Raw genomic sequence first — 17,937 nt, forward strand, 5'->3', positions numbered from 1 at the left:
ATCCAGCAAAGGAATGGCCAGATAGTTAGAAGAATAACTAGAAAGAAAAAAATATTAAAGAGGAAAGTTTGATTAATAAGGTAATGTCAAAGGCTGCAGAGATGTCAAGGAGAATGAGGATTGAGAAAAAGACTTTGGATTTGGCAAAAAGATCATTGGTAACTTTGGAGGGAGAAGTTTTAATGAAATGATGAGTTCAGAAGCTGCATTGCAAAGAGGTCAGGAAGAGAGTGAGAAGAGAAGTGGAGGCACCTATTGTAAACAATTTAGCCACCAAGAGCAGGGCAGAAGAGACATAGCACAGAAGTGGAATGGAAGGATCAAGGGATGGGTTTTGAGGATGAGAAAGACATGGACACATTAGTAGGCACTAGGGAAGGAGTCAGTAGAGAGGGGAAAATGGAAAATAGGGGATCACAGCAGGGACAATAGAATAGAATGGGATCCCTTGAGCAGGTAGAGGTAAGCTTTGGGAAGAATAAGGAGTAAGGTCACCTCATGACCATGATGGACCAACCATTTTATCTCTCTTAGCCTCCTTTTCCACAAATATTTCTAGTCCTTTTCACAAAGAAAGATGTCTCTGTGTCAGTACTATAATTAAGAACCTAACAATTACCAATAGCTTGAACTCTGAGCAATAATTGCCCTCTAATGGTTCTTTCTGTCTTCCCTCTTTCCCTTCAACCAGCATTTCATAAAATTGTCAACATTATCTTTCTTTTTAATCTATTAATATTATTTTATTTTTAAAAAACAATTTTTAACATTTTTTTTTAAATTGAGTTTCAAATTCTCTTCCTTTTCCTGAGTTGGCAAGCAAACTGATAGATTTTTACATTTGCAGTCATGTAAAACACAAAATTATTTTTCTTATTCATAGATCTACTGTCATTCCTCTGTTCAAAAATCATCACTAACTACCCAAATTCCACCAATAAAAATTTCAGTTTCTTTGTCTGACATTCAAGGCCCTTTCCCTACATATATAGCAAAACTGAACTAGTCTCTGTCCCTGAAAATGCCTTACACATTCTGGCCTCTTGGTTTTTGCTTACTCTCTTCCCTATGTATGAAATGTCCTTTCTACTTTTCAGCCATATTTTTTCCCTGTTTTAATTGTCATGCAAAACACACTCCCATATTGGCCATTGTTGTAAGAGCAAACTCATACATATCCAAAACCCCCAAATAAAACTATACACTGATATGAAAGACGACTCCAACAGTTCTTTCTCTGCAAGTGGATAGGGTTCCCCATCTTAAGTCCTTCAGGATTGTCCCAGATCATTGCATTGCTGAGCTTCACCAATATTTTAAAGTTCATCTCAAATGCCAGTTCCATAAAGCCCTCCTGATCCTTTCACTGGATACTTCCTTCTCTGAACCCTCATATAACATGGAGTACTTACCCAAATTACTTATATAATAATAGCAATTAACATTGCATTAGTTCTTTAAGGTTACAAATTGTTTTCCTTGTCACAGCCCAGTGAAATAGTTACAATACAGATATTACTATGCATATTTTACAGTTGAAAAAGCGGAAACTCTAAGAGATAAAGTGATTTATATAGCTAGTGAGTGTCTTCTGCCACATCCAAATCCAGAGCTCCTCATTGCAAATCCAGAAATCTCTCCCCATTATACATACTCTATGGTTGGTGTTAAGGCCCTTTGGGAGGGTCACTTAATCAGTAGGGGATCTACCAAAAAAATGGATTGCAGCATTCCACACTTTCCATGACAGCTAATCACATGGATGATCTTCAGCATAACAGCATCTACCTTATCCCACCCCCCTCTCCCCAGTGTAAGTTCCCATTCTCTCCCTTTCTGCACTAGGGGCCAGGGGCGAGCCCCTCAGGGAAGTTATAACCCCATACTGCAGCAGCTATGCAGAAGTCTTTGGGTACAGTCCCCACCCCAACCCCAGCAAACCCATAACCTGGACTCAAATTATTTCATAACTGTGTCAGGTACCCCTCTGAGGGTAGGCTCTGCACATGGGGGCAGTGAAAATAAGAACAGCAAGATTATGACTAACTGCAGATCTCATTTCATTATCTTTTTCTCAAAACCCAGACCTTTTCCAAAATTCCCTGTTACTATCAGGAGCACCAGCATCTTCCCAGTCACTCAGTTTCACGATTCTCCATTCACCCTCTTTCCCCATATTTATTAAGTTGGCGATTTCTTTGTTGTAATTTCTTTCTAGACAACATCTCTCATGCATATCTCCTCACTACTCACCTATAAACCAGTCTAATTCATGTCCTCATCCTCTCTTGCCTGGACTATTCTTTTTAAGAATTTATGTTTCTTTATTTAATTAATTAATTAAGAATATTTTTCAATGGTTACATTAATCATGTTTTTTCCCTCCCCTCTTCCCACCTCCTCTTGTAGCCAACAAGCAATTCCACTGGGTTTTACATGTGTCATTGATCAAGACCTATTTCCATATTATTAACATTTGCACTAGGGTGATTGTTTAGAGTCTACATCCTCAATCATATCCCCATTGAACCATATGATCAAGCAGTTGTTTCTTTTCTGTGTTTCTACTCCCACAGTTCTTTCTCTGGATATGAATAGCATTCTTTCTCATAAGTCCCTCAGAATTGTCCTGGATTATTACATTGCTGCTAGTAGAGAAGTCCATTATGTTCTATTGTGCCATAATGTATCAGTCTCTGTGTACAATGTTCTCCTGGTTCTGCTCCTTTCACTCTGCATCAATTCCTGGAAGTCGTTCCAGTTCACATGGAATTCCTCCAGTTCATTATTCCTTTGAGCACAATAAATAGTATTCCATGACCAACAGATACCACAATTTGTTCAGTCATTCCCCAATTGGAGGGCATTCCCTCATTTTCCAATTTTTTGCCACCACAAAGAACACTCTTACCTGGACTATTGTTCATCCTGGCTCAAGTTTTTTCCCTTGTCCATCCAGGCTTAACACAGTTGCCAGTGATTTTCCTCAAACTTAGCTTACTTCCCTACTCAATAAACTCAATTAATTCCCTATTAGCTCTAAAATATCTTTACCCCAGCCTTTGAAAATGTCTATTTTGCATAAATGTTATATTGTATAAAATTATTAAGTACAGTTATATATGTATGTACTTTATAAATAAGTTACATATGGGTATATACATGCATATGTTATATATGAACACATGTTCATATGAGTTGCATACTCAAACATTTCTTACTGATAAGGTACATCAAAGTTCGATGATTATTGCACTATGCCATGCTGATTTTGTATTATCATTATTTGTGAAACACCCCAAACCAATAAAAGCTTTTTGAGTCTTTTAACATCATATATGTAACCAGCATAGCACCTGTGCCACTATTTTTTATTCTTCACTAGTCTTACAAGAGGAAGAAAAAGTTGATATTATTTTACTGAATAAAATAGATGGGTAATATACATTTATTTCTTCTTTATAAAAATCCAGGCAAACAAAAATTTGCATTTACAAAACATTTTAAATTTTCATAAGGCCTTCCTTGTCAAAGTCTAGTAAGAAAGGAAGGACGGCATTATTACCTCCATTTTATTAACTGTATGCTTCACAAGATCAGTGACATCTCAATTCAATCCAAGTCAATTTCATAGGTATTTACTAAGTCCTTATTATGTGCAAATCATCCAGTGCTAAGCACTGATATTTTTTTTTTTTGGACCCACCAGTGATTCCATTGGTATAAAGAGCTTCCAGTGAGAAAACTCCCTCTAGCAATGCAGATCAAAACATGCTGAACAATTTATAATTTTAGAGAGTTCACTAAGAGGTTAGGTGACTTGTCCTGGATCTCCAGAAGTAAGTAAAGGTTGAGCCCAGGACTTCCAACAGTCTTGGAGGTCATCTCATTGCCTTGATTCTGGCATTAGAATTCAAAGACAAAAGATAAATAGTTCCCACCTTCAAGGAACTCATATTCCACTAACTAGACTTTGAATATCCCCAAACCTAGTAGGGTGCTCTGTAAACAATAGATTCTTCCTAAGTTGAATATTATTTGTTGAGTACAGTCTATGAAGTAATCATTATGATACTTCACAAGAATATGATCATGCAAGTGCTTTGTAAGCTTTAAAGCACTTTGAAAAGGGAACTTTATTGCTTTAGATTTTTAAAAAATGTTTTATTCATGTTCTTCATTTTATATTACTGTCACTTTCAAATGACTCCCTGCCCTCTAAAAAAAATAACTCTTAGCTAAGTAACAAATAAGTACAGTTTAAGCAAAGGAAATCTCATATTGGCCATGCCTGACATGCTGAATCCATAGCATACCGCCCTTCTGCCTAGAGGTGGGCCATTTGCTTCCCTCAGAGTTCAAAGTGGTGTAATCATACCACACTGGAGAAAGTCCTTTTTTTTTTTCCCTCAAACCCTTCCCTTCTGTCTTAGAATTGATATTAAGTATAAATTCCAAGGCAGACGAGTGGTAAAGGCTAGGCAAATAGGGTTAAGTGACTTACCCAGGGTCACATAGCTAGTAAGTGTCTGAGGTGAGATTTGAAGCCAGATCCTCTCAATTCCAGGCCTGACTCTCAATCCACTGAGACACAGAGCTTGGCCCCTACACTGGTGAGAGTCTTGAATACTTTTAGCGTTGTTTTCCTTGGCATTGTTGCAGTCATTTTACAACTGTTCTGGTTGTGCTTGCATTTTTATGTATCAGTTCAAACAAGTCTCAAGTTTTTCTGAACTTCTTTCTATTGCCTCCTCATGTTTCCTGCTTTCCTATGGTATTCCTCATCTTTTTCCCTGGAACCTTGGAGTCTGCTCCTTTCCTCCCCCAGCTGATAGCAGCAGTTTTTATCTTACCTGGGCAGGAATGAGATCTCCAGGTTATTTCCTAGTGGCTCCGCATCCCACCTCCCTGGCTTTCCAGTGCTAGTGCTCCTTTATGTGTTTTCTTACTCCTTTAGAATGCAAAATTCTTGAGGGCTGGAACTGTCTTGCTTGCTTTATTCTTCAGGGCTTAGCACAGCAAATAGCATACGATAAACATTTAATAAATGGTCATTTTCCTATTGGTATATCTATCTGTCTAGGTTGTCTAATTATTTTCTTATGATAAAGTAATATTCTGTAACAGTCCTGTAACATAATTTGTTTAACCATTTCCCAAATGATAAATATCCACTTTCCTTTCAATTCTTTGTTACCACAAAAAAAAATGCTACTACAAATATTTTTATAAGTATGCAAGGATGTGCTTATAAATGTTTAACAACTGGCTCTCTGAAGACAATCTTTGCAGGACACATTTTTAAGCTTAGTTTGCATTATTAACACTTTCTCCATTATTTTCTTAGTTCTAGACAATCAACAAAACAATAGATTAAGACTTTATTTGTACTATTTATTGATTTTGTAGATGTAAATATTTACACTGAAAATATAACAATTGGCTCCAGAACACTTCTGAATGAGTGTTTTTTCCTTTCCTCATGCCTTTGATCTCTTTGGGTTCTATATCTAGTTGTGGTATTTCTGGGTCAAAGAATATGTACAATCAATAATATTTTAATTAAATTTCAAATTGTTTTTTATAATGGCTGCACTAGTCACATTTCTACTAGTAGTGCATCAATGTGCCAGTCTTCTCATAGTATCGTCAGTAGTTAGAATTTTCACCTTTTGCCATCTTTGCCAATTTTATTGTGCTGATTTACAACCTCAGAATTGTTTTAATTTATATTTCTTTTTATTTGGAACATTCTTTTATATGACTGTAAATAGCCTGCATCTCTTTTGGAAAATGTTTCTTCATATCCTTTAATTGATTGTTGGGAAATGGATTCTTGTTCTCATATTTTTGCATTAATCTTTCTTGGACTTTTTGTTGTTTTGTTTTGTTTTGTTTTTCAGGAAAGAACAAACATATATTCCATAAATGTTTCATTCAGTAAAACAACATCAATTTTTTCTTGTTCATTTAAGAAAATTGGTGGGGATAACAGATAGATTGCTTAAGTGTTGCTCTGGTATCCATGTAATGTTAAAATACCTAAAGGAAGACTGTCAGTAATTAGGTAGACCCCAAATGGAGGATTTAGAGAGGAGGACATGTACGAGAATCTCACTGGATAAGAAAGGTATGGATGGACTTTGGTCTTTTAATTTTGAAAGAAGTACTAACATTAATCAGATCATGGAACCATTGAAGCTTTAAAGTGTAAGAATGTAAAGTTAATGACAATCTAAATGAAAGCTAAGCTATAAACAGAAGTCAAATTGAAATCATTATCCCAAAGTAACAAATGGGGTCTCAAAGATAACCTTTCAGTAGGTGCTATGTTAGCAAATTTCTAAAGACTGAGAAAGGATCACTTGCAAATTATTTTGTAAGAATTACAAATCTCTGTAAAAAATAATAGGTTGAATTACTGAAAATTAGCTATAAAATGCTGTGATAGACCAAGAGTCAGGGAAGTTGGGTTATAGGCTTAAATCTGCTTTTAATTCATGGTGTACTCTAAAGAGAGACTCTAAGACTGTTTCTTCAACAGTAAAAGGAAAAGATTGTATTTAGCAATACATAGAGTTTAAGGAGCCTTTATTTCTAAGAAGGTCTGACCACAAGGCCCTAAACCATTATTATATTTTGCCAATATTTAAAACAGTCTTCTTCAGGGGATAAGAATATCTCCCCTTCTTTATAAAAAAAGAAACCAGGCATCATGATGTTTTTAGAGTATAAAAGTACCAGAGTATAAAATAAAGATACCACTAAGCTAAAGGCTCAAGGACACCATTAATCATAGGCACTAATTAGTCTAGGTTTTTTATAGAAATATAAAATCTTGGCATCAAAAGAAATGTTGGAAGGCATCTAGTCCAGGATATATATATATATATATATATATATATATATATATATATATGGTAGTAGTCTCTCTGTAACCAAGGATGACGATTGTCTTTGTGCGTTTTTGTGCACAAAGATTTGTGCATGAAGATTTAAGTGGAAGTTATTGCACAGAGACAGTCCCACTCTCTCGATGTTGGAAGCCTGGGTCCAGTGGCACGAAAAGTCGTTACACCTGGAGACTTCCTCAGCTGCATTGGATGGCCGTGTTGTCCTTTGTGCTCCAACACGCCCTAAGCACTCCACAGTGCCTTGCTGCGTCGCCATCTCAGCCGTTGAACCTTCTTGTTGGTTTCTTTGGTCTGTTCAGCCGAAGCAGTCTTCATATACTAGGTGAGCAAAGTCCTGGTTCACCAGGGGTCGATGACCCAATGGCTACCCTCACAAGGTTTAGCTGGCCTGTCCAAGCTGTTGCCTGGGGTGTGGCCACTGCCGAATGCTAGCAGCTACTGGGAGCCACAAGTGAGAGCTGGGTGTCAGGTGAGGGTCAGAGGCTGGAGAGCTGCCCTAGGAGGGCACAACAAGCCCTCCATACCAGAGATACTACCCCGATAAAAATATATGTATTTTTCTTTTTAAAAATTATTCAATAGTATCTGTTCCAAGAAGGAAGAGAAATAAGGGCTAGGCAAGTGCTGTTAAATGATTTGTTCAGTCACCCAGCTAGCATGCATCAGAGACCAGATTTGAAGCCAGATCTTCCCCACTCTGGCTCTGGTTCTCTATCCAATGAGCCACCTAGCTTCCCCCTAGGCTATACGTATTTTACAACATCTTGACCATGATTATCTAGGAGCTACTTGAAACCACCCCATACTCCTCAAATCCAATCTCTTAAGGCAGTCTATTCTATTTTAGAAAAGCTCTACTTTAGAATTTCTTAACCTTTTTTGTGCCATGGAATTCTTTGGTAGTCTGGTGAGTCTCAGAAGAATGTTTTTATATATAAAATACAAAGAAAACAGTCATATTGAAATAGTTATAAAAATCTCTTAAAAAATCAAGTTCATAAACTCCAGTTTACGAACCAACATATTAGAATAGAAGCTTCTTGAAGATATAGGTTGCTTTTGCCTTTATCCCCAGTGTTTAGCACAGTGCCAAGCACATAGTTAGCATTTAGTAGATGCTTGTTGATTGACTGCTCTAACCATGCCACTGTGTAAATCTCTCAAAACTGTTCTTAGTCCGTGACCTTGGGCAAGTAACTTAGCTTTCTCAGACCTCAGACATAAAATAAGTTTTGGACTAGATGGCCTTTGAGGACACTTCCTGTTGTATCTATGTGATTCTTAGATTTTATGATTCCATTTTATATAATAGTTATTTGTAAATGTTTCATATCCTCCAAGTGCTAAACTATAAATTTTAGTTTCTATGTTCTTTCTATTACATTGTCTTTGGGAAAGGGTCAAATATCAAACAGTATGACATTCCATTAGAGATCTCCCTCCAGCATTCACTCTAAAATTTAATCCTGGAAGGTAGTAAGTAAAAGTATAAAGGATGAGGGAGGGTGGGGTGAGCTGAGGCAGCTGGGTGGCTCAGTGGATTGAAAGCCAGGCTCAGAGACAGAACATCCTGGATTCAAATCTGGCCTCAAACACTTCCTAGTTATGTGACCCTGGGCAAGTCACTTAACCCCCCCCCCCCCATTGCCTAGTCCTTATTGCTCTTCTACCTTGGAACCAATATACATTATTGATTCCAAGATGGAAAGTAAGAGTTTAAAAAACAAAAAGATGAGGGAAGAATATCTATGAAGGGAACCTGAAAGACAAAGGAAAGAAGACCCTTTCCTCTAGGTGACATAAGGATATGACCTGGCAGCAGAAGTTACTCCCAGATACTTTGTTGACTTTCAGGATATACTAAAGTCTAATTTTCTTTACAATGATGATACCATAAAAAGACTCTTGAATATTTTTGCCTACTTTCATCAATAGAGGGATGTGAAAGAAAGATGTAAAAGGAAGAATATCTGTGTAATGATTAGTATACTTAGCAGCTTAGAAGTCTAAAGACATCCTTTCCAAAAAAATTTTAAGGGAACATAACTTGTTAAATGTTAGGTGTTATTATAATAACTGGCAATCACATATCCCATTCATGCTTGCAAAGCACTTCATATACATTATCACCTTTGGACTTCATGACAACCCCATGAGACATGAGTTATCATTATTCCATTTAACAGATTTATAGAAACAAAGCAACTTGACTAGGGTCAGGAAGCTAGTTTCTGAAACTAGCATTCAAACTCAGGTATTCCTGAAGACAAATTCAGCATTTTATCTACTACATAACACTGACTTGCTATAAATAATTGTAGAAAAATCTGATTAAAACTGGCTTACAAGGTATTTTTTTATTCAAAGGTATTTCATTTTTTCAATTACATATAATAATTTTCAACACAAGTTTTCCAAATTATAAGATCCAAACCATCTCACTCCTTCTCTTCCTCCTGCCACGCCCCCACCCCCACCCCCATCCCTGACTTGGTAAGCAATTTGATCTGGACTATAGATTATTATCATGCAAAATACACTTCCATATTGGTCACTGTTATAAGAGCACATCCATACAAAATCAAAACCCCTAAATAAAACTATAAATACACTGGTGTGAAAGATAGTATACTTTGATCCAAATCCTTCCAAATCCAATAGTTCTTCCTCTGGAGGTGGATAGAATTCCCTGGCATAAGTTTTTCAGGATTGTCCCAGATCATTGCATTGCTGAGAGATGCCAAATTTTCATAGATGATCATCATACAACATCGGTGTTACTATGTATAATGTCCTCCTTGTTCTGCTAATTTCATTCTGCATCAGTTCCTGTAGATCTTTCCAGCTTTTTCTGAAATAATCCTGCTTATCACTTCTTCAAGCATAATAGTACTCCATCACCAATATGCACCACAACTTGTTCAGCCATTCCTCAATTAATAGACATCCCCTCAATTTCAAATTCTTTGCCACTATAAAAAGAGCTGCTATAAATATTTTTGTACAAGTAGGTCCTTTCCCCTTTTTTTAATGATCTCTTTGAGATACAGACCAAGTGGTGGTATTACAGGATCAAAGGGGATGCTCAATTTTATGGACTTTTGGGCATAGTTCCAAATTGCCTTTCAGGATGGTTGGATCAATTCACAACTCCATCAACAATATATAGTGTCCCAAATTTGCCACATCCCCTCCAACATTTATCACTTTCATTTGCTGTCATATTGGCCAATCTGATAGGAATGAAGTCTTCACTCAAGATTGTTTTAATTTGCATTTCCCTAATCAAGAGTGACTTAGAACATTTTTTTCTTATGATTATTGACTTCTTTATCTGAAAAAAGCTTATTAATATCCTTTCACCATTTGTCAACTGGGGAATGGTTTGTATTCCTAAAAATTTTACTTAATTCTCTATAAATTTGAGAAATTGGACCTTTATCAGAGAAATTTGTTCTTACAAGGTGTTCTTATGAAAAGTTTCTGACTTGGTTCAGAGCATCAATTAAGGGAAAATGTAGTAGAAAGGGATTCCATAATTTGCTGATGGTAAAGACTTGAGTAATGGCCACATTAGTCATAGAATTCATATCTATTACTCTAAATTCAGTGTTCTATCTACTAAATTGTTTGCTTCTTTTACAATTTTCTTTCAATTATTTCAATAAAATAGGATTTTAGAATTGGTATCTAGTTCAAACCTCTCATTTTGCAGATGAGGCCCAGAGAAGTTATGGTTTTGTTCTTCCCAAGGCCAATTCATTATTTGATCTATGATGACTTATTAAGCTATGCCAAAAAAGAGAACTGAAGAAAGATTATTGGATTTAGCAATAAGGAAACAATGATAATCTTGAAGAAAATAATTTAGACTAGTGGTGCGGATAGAAGTCAGTTTGCAAAGATTAAGAAGTATGTGGAAAGTGAACAGTGAGACAATGAGGGTACATGATTTTCCTGGGTGTTTGACTGGAAAGAAACGAAATACACAATGATAGCTTAAGCTTTAGGGGAATGATAAGACCCAATGAAAGTTTTTAAAGAAAGCACAAGAATGTTTGAATGCAGCAGAAAAGATAATCGATAAGTAGAGATGAAAATTAGGGAGAACAAGTAAATGATCCAAAGGATAAGAGAGTAAAGAGAAGGAGATTGAGACTGACAGCCTTAGTTCTTGACATTGAGAAGGGCTACTTCAGCAACAGTGACTACAGCAAAGCAAGAGAGGATAGGAGATGATTACTGAGGTGATCTTAAGTATGGAATTGAAGAAAAGAAGAAGCTACCAAATGACGGGCTTATTTTCTCCAATGAAGTCTGAATCAAGGTCTGTCATTGAGCACCCTCAGTTAAGAGAGCAGTATACATGCACAAATTACTGTGACCCAAGAAAGGAAGAGATGGTTTGAAATAACTTTTGTGTAGAGTATGATAGAGTTGATAAAAGAAGAGTAAACACATGGTATGATGCAACAAGGGCAAAATTGAGAATGGATAAGTTTGTAATAGACCCAGTCAGCATGGTTGTATGACTCCTTCTACTGATCATCAACCTCAGTTATGCAACTTAACTCAGAGATTTTATACCTTTTATTGTTGTCATAGATTTAAATATGTTAAAGACGTACATAATTTGGTCTATCTGCCTATGGGGTGTACTTCAACAAACAGATATTCAGTCATACCACTTTGCCATACTTATAAGACACCAAGTAAAGGGTATCCACTACAAGTAGAAAGGATTAACTGCACAGTACCCATCAGGTGGCTAGAACCAGTCAAGGATATGTCATCTTGGGTGATTAGTGTCATTCTTTGGAATTTATATTCCTGGTTCTCTAGCTGATTTGTCCTTTCTTACCCTAATGCTTTGCCAAGGTGTGTCTGAATTTAAATTAAGCATACTTAGGTCTTCATCCCTTAGTCCCCACTATTTATTCAGGAACAATTCAGCAGAGGAGCTGGGTTCACCACTCCTAGACAAAAGGGCTTGTTAACTGTAAGCCTATGTTAATAATAATATAGTAACTGGGGAAGCCAGGGGAGAAATAGTGTTTAAAATTCAGAGGGCTTGCATAGGTTGAAAAACTGTAAACAAAAGGAGGAAATGTAATGTAGTGATTAAGTGCTGGAAAGTAATGGCTCTTTCCAAGTAAACATGTACACTTTCAAATACCAAAACAGTATGTATATGAAAGCAGTTTAATAAAATGCACTATCTGTACTTGATTTCACAATGTCTATATCCTATTTCTTAATTACCTACTACATTGTACTGTGACTTAAAATTTTCTAACGGGGCAATTAGGTAGCTAGAATAGAGAGCCAGGCCCAGAGACTGGAGGTCCTGGGTTCAGATTCTACCTAAGAAAATTCCTTGGTGTGATTCTGAGCAAGTCACTTAACTCCAATTGCTTAGCTCATATAGCTCTTGTGTCTTGGGACCAATAGTTAGTATTGATAAGGATTTTTTAAAAAAACAAAACTTACCAAAACCTTTGGAATGGATGGTACCTAAGAAATAACTCAACTTTTATTCTAGCATCTTCCCCTTCCATAAAAACTAATAAATGAATGCTATATTTGGAAAAATATTGGATTGTAAAAATCACTAATATGTTTCTGGTTGCTTTAAAATAAGGATATCTTGACTTGTGGTTCTGAACTTGATGATAAATTTTAAGGTCAGGGAAGTGTGAACTTGAATAAGAAAAAAATTAGTTTCTTTTCTAATTCTATGTACTTTAATTTTATGCATTTTGAAACATCATTCTAGGAAGGAGTCAGACTTTACCAGCCTATGAAAAGTATCCACAAAACAAAAAAGTTTAAGAACTCTTGCTTTAAAATACGTTTTACAGCTGTATCAGAATACTTGTAAGCATTTCTAAGAAAGGACATTGCCTAGTATTACTCTCTAGGGGGGCTGGACCACATACCTGTCCAGACCTGTCTTCTGACTATTGCATTCCAAATACTGAGAACATTAAGTCCTGAAACTTAAATAAAAGTGCCTGAGTTACCAACTCCAAAGGAATATTCTGATGTGAATACTTTCACATATAATTAGTTTAATATAAACCAAGATGACTATTATTTTTTGGAGGGGCATATTCTTAATTAGCATAATATACTCCAATGTCTGATGCAAATGAACTAAGTAATATTTAAGGTGTATTGGCAGCCCCTAAAAAACTAGGATCTGGTTCTTTGAAAAAAGGATACTTTATATCTATTAAGGAGATTTAGAAGGTCATGATGGCATAGGGCATTCTAACTATATATATAAAGGTTCACTGACCATGATCCTCACAAATTACTGTGCAGGAAGTATTCCAGAAGATGGAAATATGTTTTTTTAAAAAAAAGACTTAATACTTTTCTTGTCATTTTCAATACCTTGAGTAGAGCTGATCTCAGGAAAGTAGGATCATATACTAAGATGGGCATTGGGGACTTAAGAAATTTAGAAGAGTAGAAAAGGTCTAGATCAACACTACAGGGATGAGGAGGTGGCAAGTAGAAGTTAGGACACTTATGGAGTTAAGGAGGTAGAATTTGTAGTTGATCTAATAGGTAGGTATTTTTTTTTATAACTTTCACATAATGTTTTATAGATTAAGGGTAATGTCTTTAATTTCTGGTATCATTCTTAGTTCTGTTGTCTAAAACTCAAAGGACCCAAAATGTGTGTTTATATTTTGTCCAAATTAGTCTTAGATTATAATTTTAAAGTAGAATAGTAAAAAGAGCACTGCAACCAGGTAGGAGTCACTAAACCTGGATTCTAAAGCAAGTTTGCTGCTAATCTTTAGGCAAGTCACTTCCTTCTCTGGCTCTTTGCTTTCTTCAACAGGAAGGGAGGAATTTGCACTAAATGATCCCTTCTAAGGTCCATTGCATCATTATTCCCTTATACTCTTAAATCTGGCTTTATGCATGGATTCACTTCAACAATATTTAAGTATTGGACAAAAGCAGGGTAGAGGCTGCCAGCAAAGCATAGGTTTAAATTTCAAATCTGCTATTTTGTATCTTTAGGAATGTGGGTAAATGATGCAGAGGTCTGTTTTTCCATCACCCCCCACCCCCACCCCCCAAGGTTATCTCTCCCATCCCTTTTATCTCTAATATTATATTTTCCTGGTATATAAAAGACCCTTTTGAAAGTCATGCAAAAAGGGGCCCCAAGCTATTAAAAAGTAGTATGAAAGAGCAAGATCTGCTACCTCTATGACCTTGGGCAGGGTCACTTTCCTTCACTAGGCCTCCTGGTTTGCCAAATGAAGGTTTGGGATTAGACAAAGGTTATGAAATTAAGCTTTTATGTGTGGTACTTCTGTGACCTTGGGCAAATCACTTAAGGTTTTTCCCCGAGCGAAGGGGGCGCGGAAAAGAAAGGGGAGAGGACTAATGCACGTGTAGTTTCAGTTCTAAATCCGCAATCCAATGTCCTTGGGACAAGTCTTTTAACTTTCTGTAAAATAATGGGGCAGGACTCGAATCCCAGGTCCCTTCTTAGGCTGGGATAAGGTGCGGTCCAGAGCTCTGGAGCTTCGACTCCGCTCTACGAGACGGCCCATCCTTCACGCTACAGTGCAAGTCATCGGAGCTCTTTCGACCAAGGAGGTGGGGCCTCCAGCGCAAGGTGCCGGGCCTCGGGGTCAACCGCAGCAGAGGAGGCCACACGCCCAGCCAGGCCCTGCCCGGTCACCGGACTACTGCCCTGGCTAGAAGAAACGCAGCCCAGGCCACAGCTGGGGAGCTACTCTGACCTTTCCAGCTGCGCAGGCAGGGCAGGCACCGCCTCGCCTTCCAGTGCCCTCTGGGGCGGAGCCGGGGCTGGCGCACGTGACGCCCGGGGCGCCACTTTGACTATGGGCAACGTCGGTCCCTGGCTTTTCGCAGGTCACCGGTTTGGTTCCTCTACACCGCGCCTTCCCGCCTCAGATCGCGGAGAGGGTCTAGGTCTCTTCCACTCGGCTCACTCTTCTCCAGCCGTCTTCCAGCCCGGGAAAGGAATCAGCAATTGATTCCTTTGCCCTCACCCAAGATGGCGATGAGCCGAGTTTACAGAGAGGGTGGGGGAGGGGAATCTAAGCCAGTGACCTTAATGGGCAGGCCCCAGCTAGATTGGGCGTTACCGGAGGTATCTTTTCGACCTTCTTGGGCGGGGTCTAAATAGGGATGGGGTGTGGTCATTACTGACCCTGTTCTTGGATTGGTCTCTCGGTGGATGGGCGGGGGTTCGCGAGGCGCCCCGCCCCTCCCTCCCCGAACCGGAAGTGTCTCTGGTCTTTCCAGCTGGTTGTCATTTCACTCGGCTCGGTCCTGAGGAGGAGTCGGCGGCGGCTGCGGGGAGACCGGGCACCGGGAGGCGGTGGCGGTGGAGACAGCAGAGGAGGAGGAGGAGGAAGAAGAGAAACCGAAGAGGAAAAAGAAGGCCGCGGCTAAGACGGCACTGACTGCGGGGCCGGGAGAGACGGCGGCTGCGGCGGCCCAGGAACCGTGAGGAGAAAAACTGTAAATAATCATTTAAATTTAGGGGGGCAGAAAAGAAAGAAAGGGGGCATTTCTCCATTAGAATAATCGCAGTGTTGGTTTTTTGTTTTTGTTTTTTTGTTTGTTTGTTTGTTTGTTTTTTTGTTTTTTTCTTCCTGCGGAGAATCGAACTGAGAAACCGAACAAACCGCCCCCGGGTCCCATGAGGGAAAAAAACCCCCGGAGCCGCAGAGAGGGGACGAGGCAGAAACCGCAGCAGCAGTGGCAGGACCTTCCTTCCAGATCGCCCCAATTTCCCCCGCACACCCCGACCGGCGGCTGCTGAGGCCCCCCGTATTGTTTTGCCCCCCCTCCCCTCCACAGTGAATCGCTTTAATCCTTTTTTAATCTCTGTCCCCCCTAGAGAGAAACGGGTGTTTTCAGCCCATTTCATGGGGGAGAGGAGGTGGGGGGGAGACCAGGAGCAGGAAAAACAGGAGCAGCAACAGCAAGAACTGCACCAGGAGCAGGAAGAGCAGCAGCAACAAAAACAGCCCCAGGAGCAAAAACTGCACCAGGAGCAGCAGAAAGAGCAAAAACAGTACCAGGAACAGCAGAAACCTTCCTGCAACCCTCCCATTCCTATTCAATGCTGATTTCCTCGACTGAAATTTTATTTCCCGGAACCAGGAATTCACCCCATTTCTTTCTTTCTCTCCATATAACATAATATCTTTATACATAAATATATAATATATAATGTTCTTAAATTATTCCTGATTTAAAAAAATTTTTTTTGAGCTGCCAAGCAAGACGTCTTCTCCCTTAACCCTTAAAAGATTTCGTATGTGGGTGAGTCAAAACTGCTGAGGAAGAACATATGATTGTTAAATTATAGATATATTTTTTACTCTGCGCAATGCTTATTCTTCTACATCCATAAATGCTTAAGAAGCTCTGTTTTTGTCATTCATGTGCATTTTCCTTTGGAAAAAGAAACCACCTATTTTACTAACCAAAGACTTGATTTTTTCCCCCCTTCCTACCCTCTCCCTTAGAAATAAACACAATTTGACTCATGTCCATATCTTAAGAGATTTTTTAGGTTTTCAGATACCAGAATTCCAAATCAGAAATATTTAGGGTGGGGATAAGCTGGGATCACTGAGCTATAATAAGACATTTCTAAAACACTCAATTTAGGTTGGAGGAAAGGAGACAGACTTAAGCACTAGTTGTCATTTTTGTTGTAAGAATTCAGATCATAAAAATAATAAATGGGGGATTACGGGTTTGGAGTGCTGGTGCAAAACAATACTGGGAATAAATCAGCTTTTCCAGTCAGATTTCATCCACATCTGCAGCCTCCACACCATCATCAAAATGCAACCCCCAGCCCTGCTGCTTTTATAAATAATAACACAGCTGCCAATGGCAGTAATGCTGGGTCAGCTTGGCTCTTTCCTGCTCCAGCTGCCCATAACATTCAGGATGAGATTCTGGGGTCAGAAAAATCTAAAACTCAGCAACAGCAACAGGAACAGCAAGATTCTCTAGAAAAGCAGCAGCTTTCTCCCAGTCAAGGTCAGGAAGCAGGGATACTACCTGAACCAGAGAAAGCTAAATCTGAAGAAAATCAAGGAGATAGCTCTTCAGAAAATGGCAATGGGAAGGAAAAAATAAGAATAGAATCACCAGTGTTGACAGGATTTGACTACCAAGAGGCCACAGGGTTAGGTACTTCAACTCAGCCCTTAACATCCAGTGCATCCTCTCTTACTGGTTTCAGTAACTGGTCAGCAGCTATTGCTCCTTCTTCCTCTACAATAATCAATGAAGATGCAAGTTTTTTTCACCAGGGAGGTGTCCCTGCTGCTTCAGCAAATAATGGTGCTCTGCTGTTTCAAAATTTTCCGCATCACGTCAGCCCTGGCTTTGGTGGCAGCTTTTCCCCTCAGATAGGACCCCTTTCTCAGCACCACCCTCATCATCCTCATTTTCAACATCATCACAATCAGCATCAGCAGCAGAGGAGGTCTCCTGCTAGTCCTCATCCACCTCCATTTACACATAGAAATGCTGCTTTTAATCAGCTGCCTCATTTGGCTAATAATCTAAACAAGCCACCCTCTCCATGGAGCAGCTACCAAAGTCCTTCACCTACACCATCTTCTTCATGGAGCCCGGGTGGTGGTGGATATGGTGGCTGGGGAGGCTCCCAAGGCCGAGATCACCGCAGAGGACTCAATGGAGGAATAACACCTCTCAACTCCATTTCGCCCCTGAAGAAAAATTTTGCAAGCAATCATATTCAGCTACAGAAATATGCTCGACCCAGCTCGGCTTTTGCTCCCAAATCTTGGATGGAAGATAGTTTGAACAGAGCTGACAACATTTTTCCTTTTCCGGTGAGATTCTACTCCATTAATAAATTAAATTAGAAAAAAATATAAAATTCTATAGCTGTTGGCCCAAAGGTCTTTAATTGTGTATGTTCATCTTTTTATGTTACTCTTGTAATCTATTTATATAAATTTTTGTA

The 17,937-nt window shown here is 38.7% G+C and overlaps 1 protein-coding gene across 9 annotated transcripts in view; it reads left to right on the plus strand.

Moving 5' to 3' along the window:
• Window positions 1-15,198: 15,198 nt before the first annotated feature.
• CPEB4 (cytoplasmic polyadenylation element binding protein 4) overlaps window positions 15,199-17,937 on the plus strand; it is a 77,865-nt gene continuing 75,126 nt past the window's right edge. For 6 of the 9 annotated variants that reach the window (XM_001370603.4, XM_007474028.3, XM_007474031.3 and 3 more), the window contains exons 1-2: window positions 15,199-15,437; window positions 15,580-17,803. In XM_001370603.4, the coding sequence (XP_001370640.1) occupies window positions 16,673-17,803 (1,131 nt within the window). In that variant the 5' untranslated portion in view covers window positions 15,199-15,437; window positions 15,580-16,672. Of the gene's footprint in view, window positions 15,438-15,509; window positions 17,804-17,937 lie in introns of all 9 variants that reach the window. The other 3 variants (XM_056811587.1, XM_056811588.1, XM_056811589.1) reach the window with 1 other exon arrangement.

Source organism: Monodelphis domestica, chromosome 1 (genome assembly GCF_027887165.1).
Source record: "Monodelphis domestica isolate mMonDom1 chromosome 1, mMonDom1.pri, whole genome shotgun sequence".
NCBI lineage: Eukaryota > Metazoa > Chordata > Mammalia > Didelphimorphia > Didelphidae > Monodelphis > Monodelphis domestica.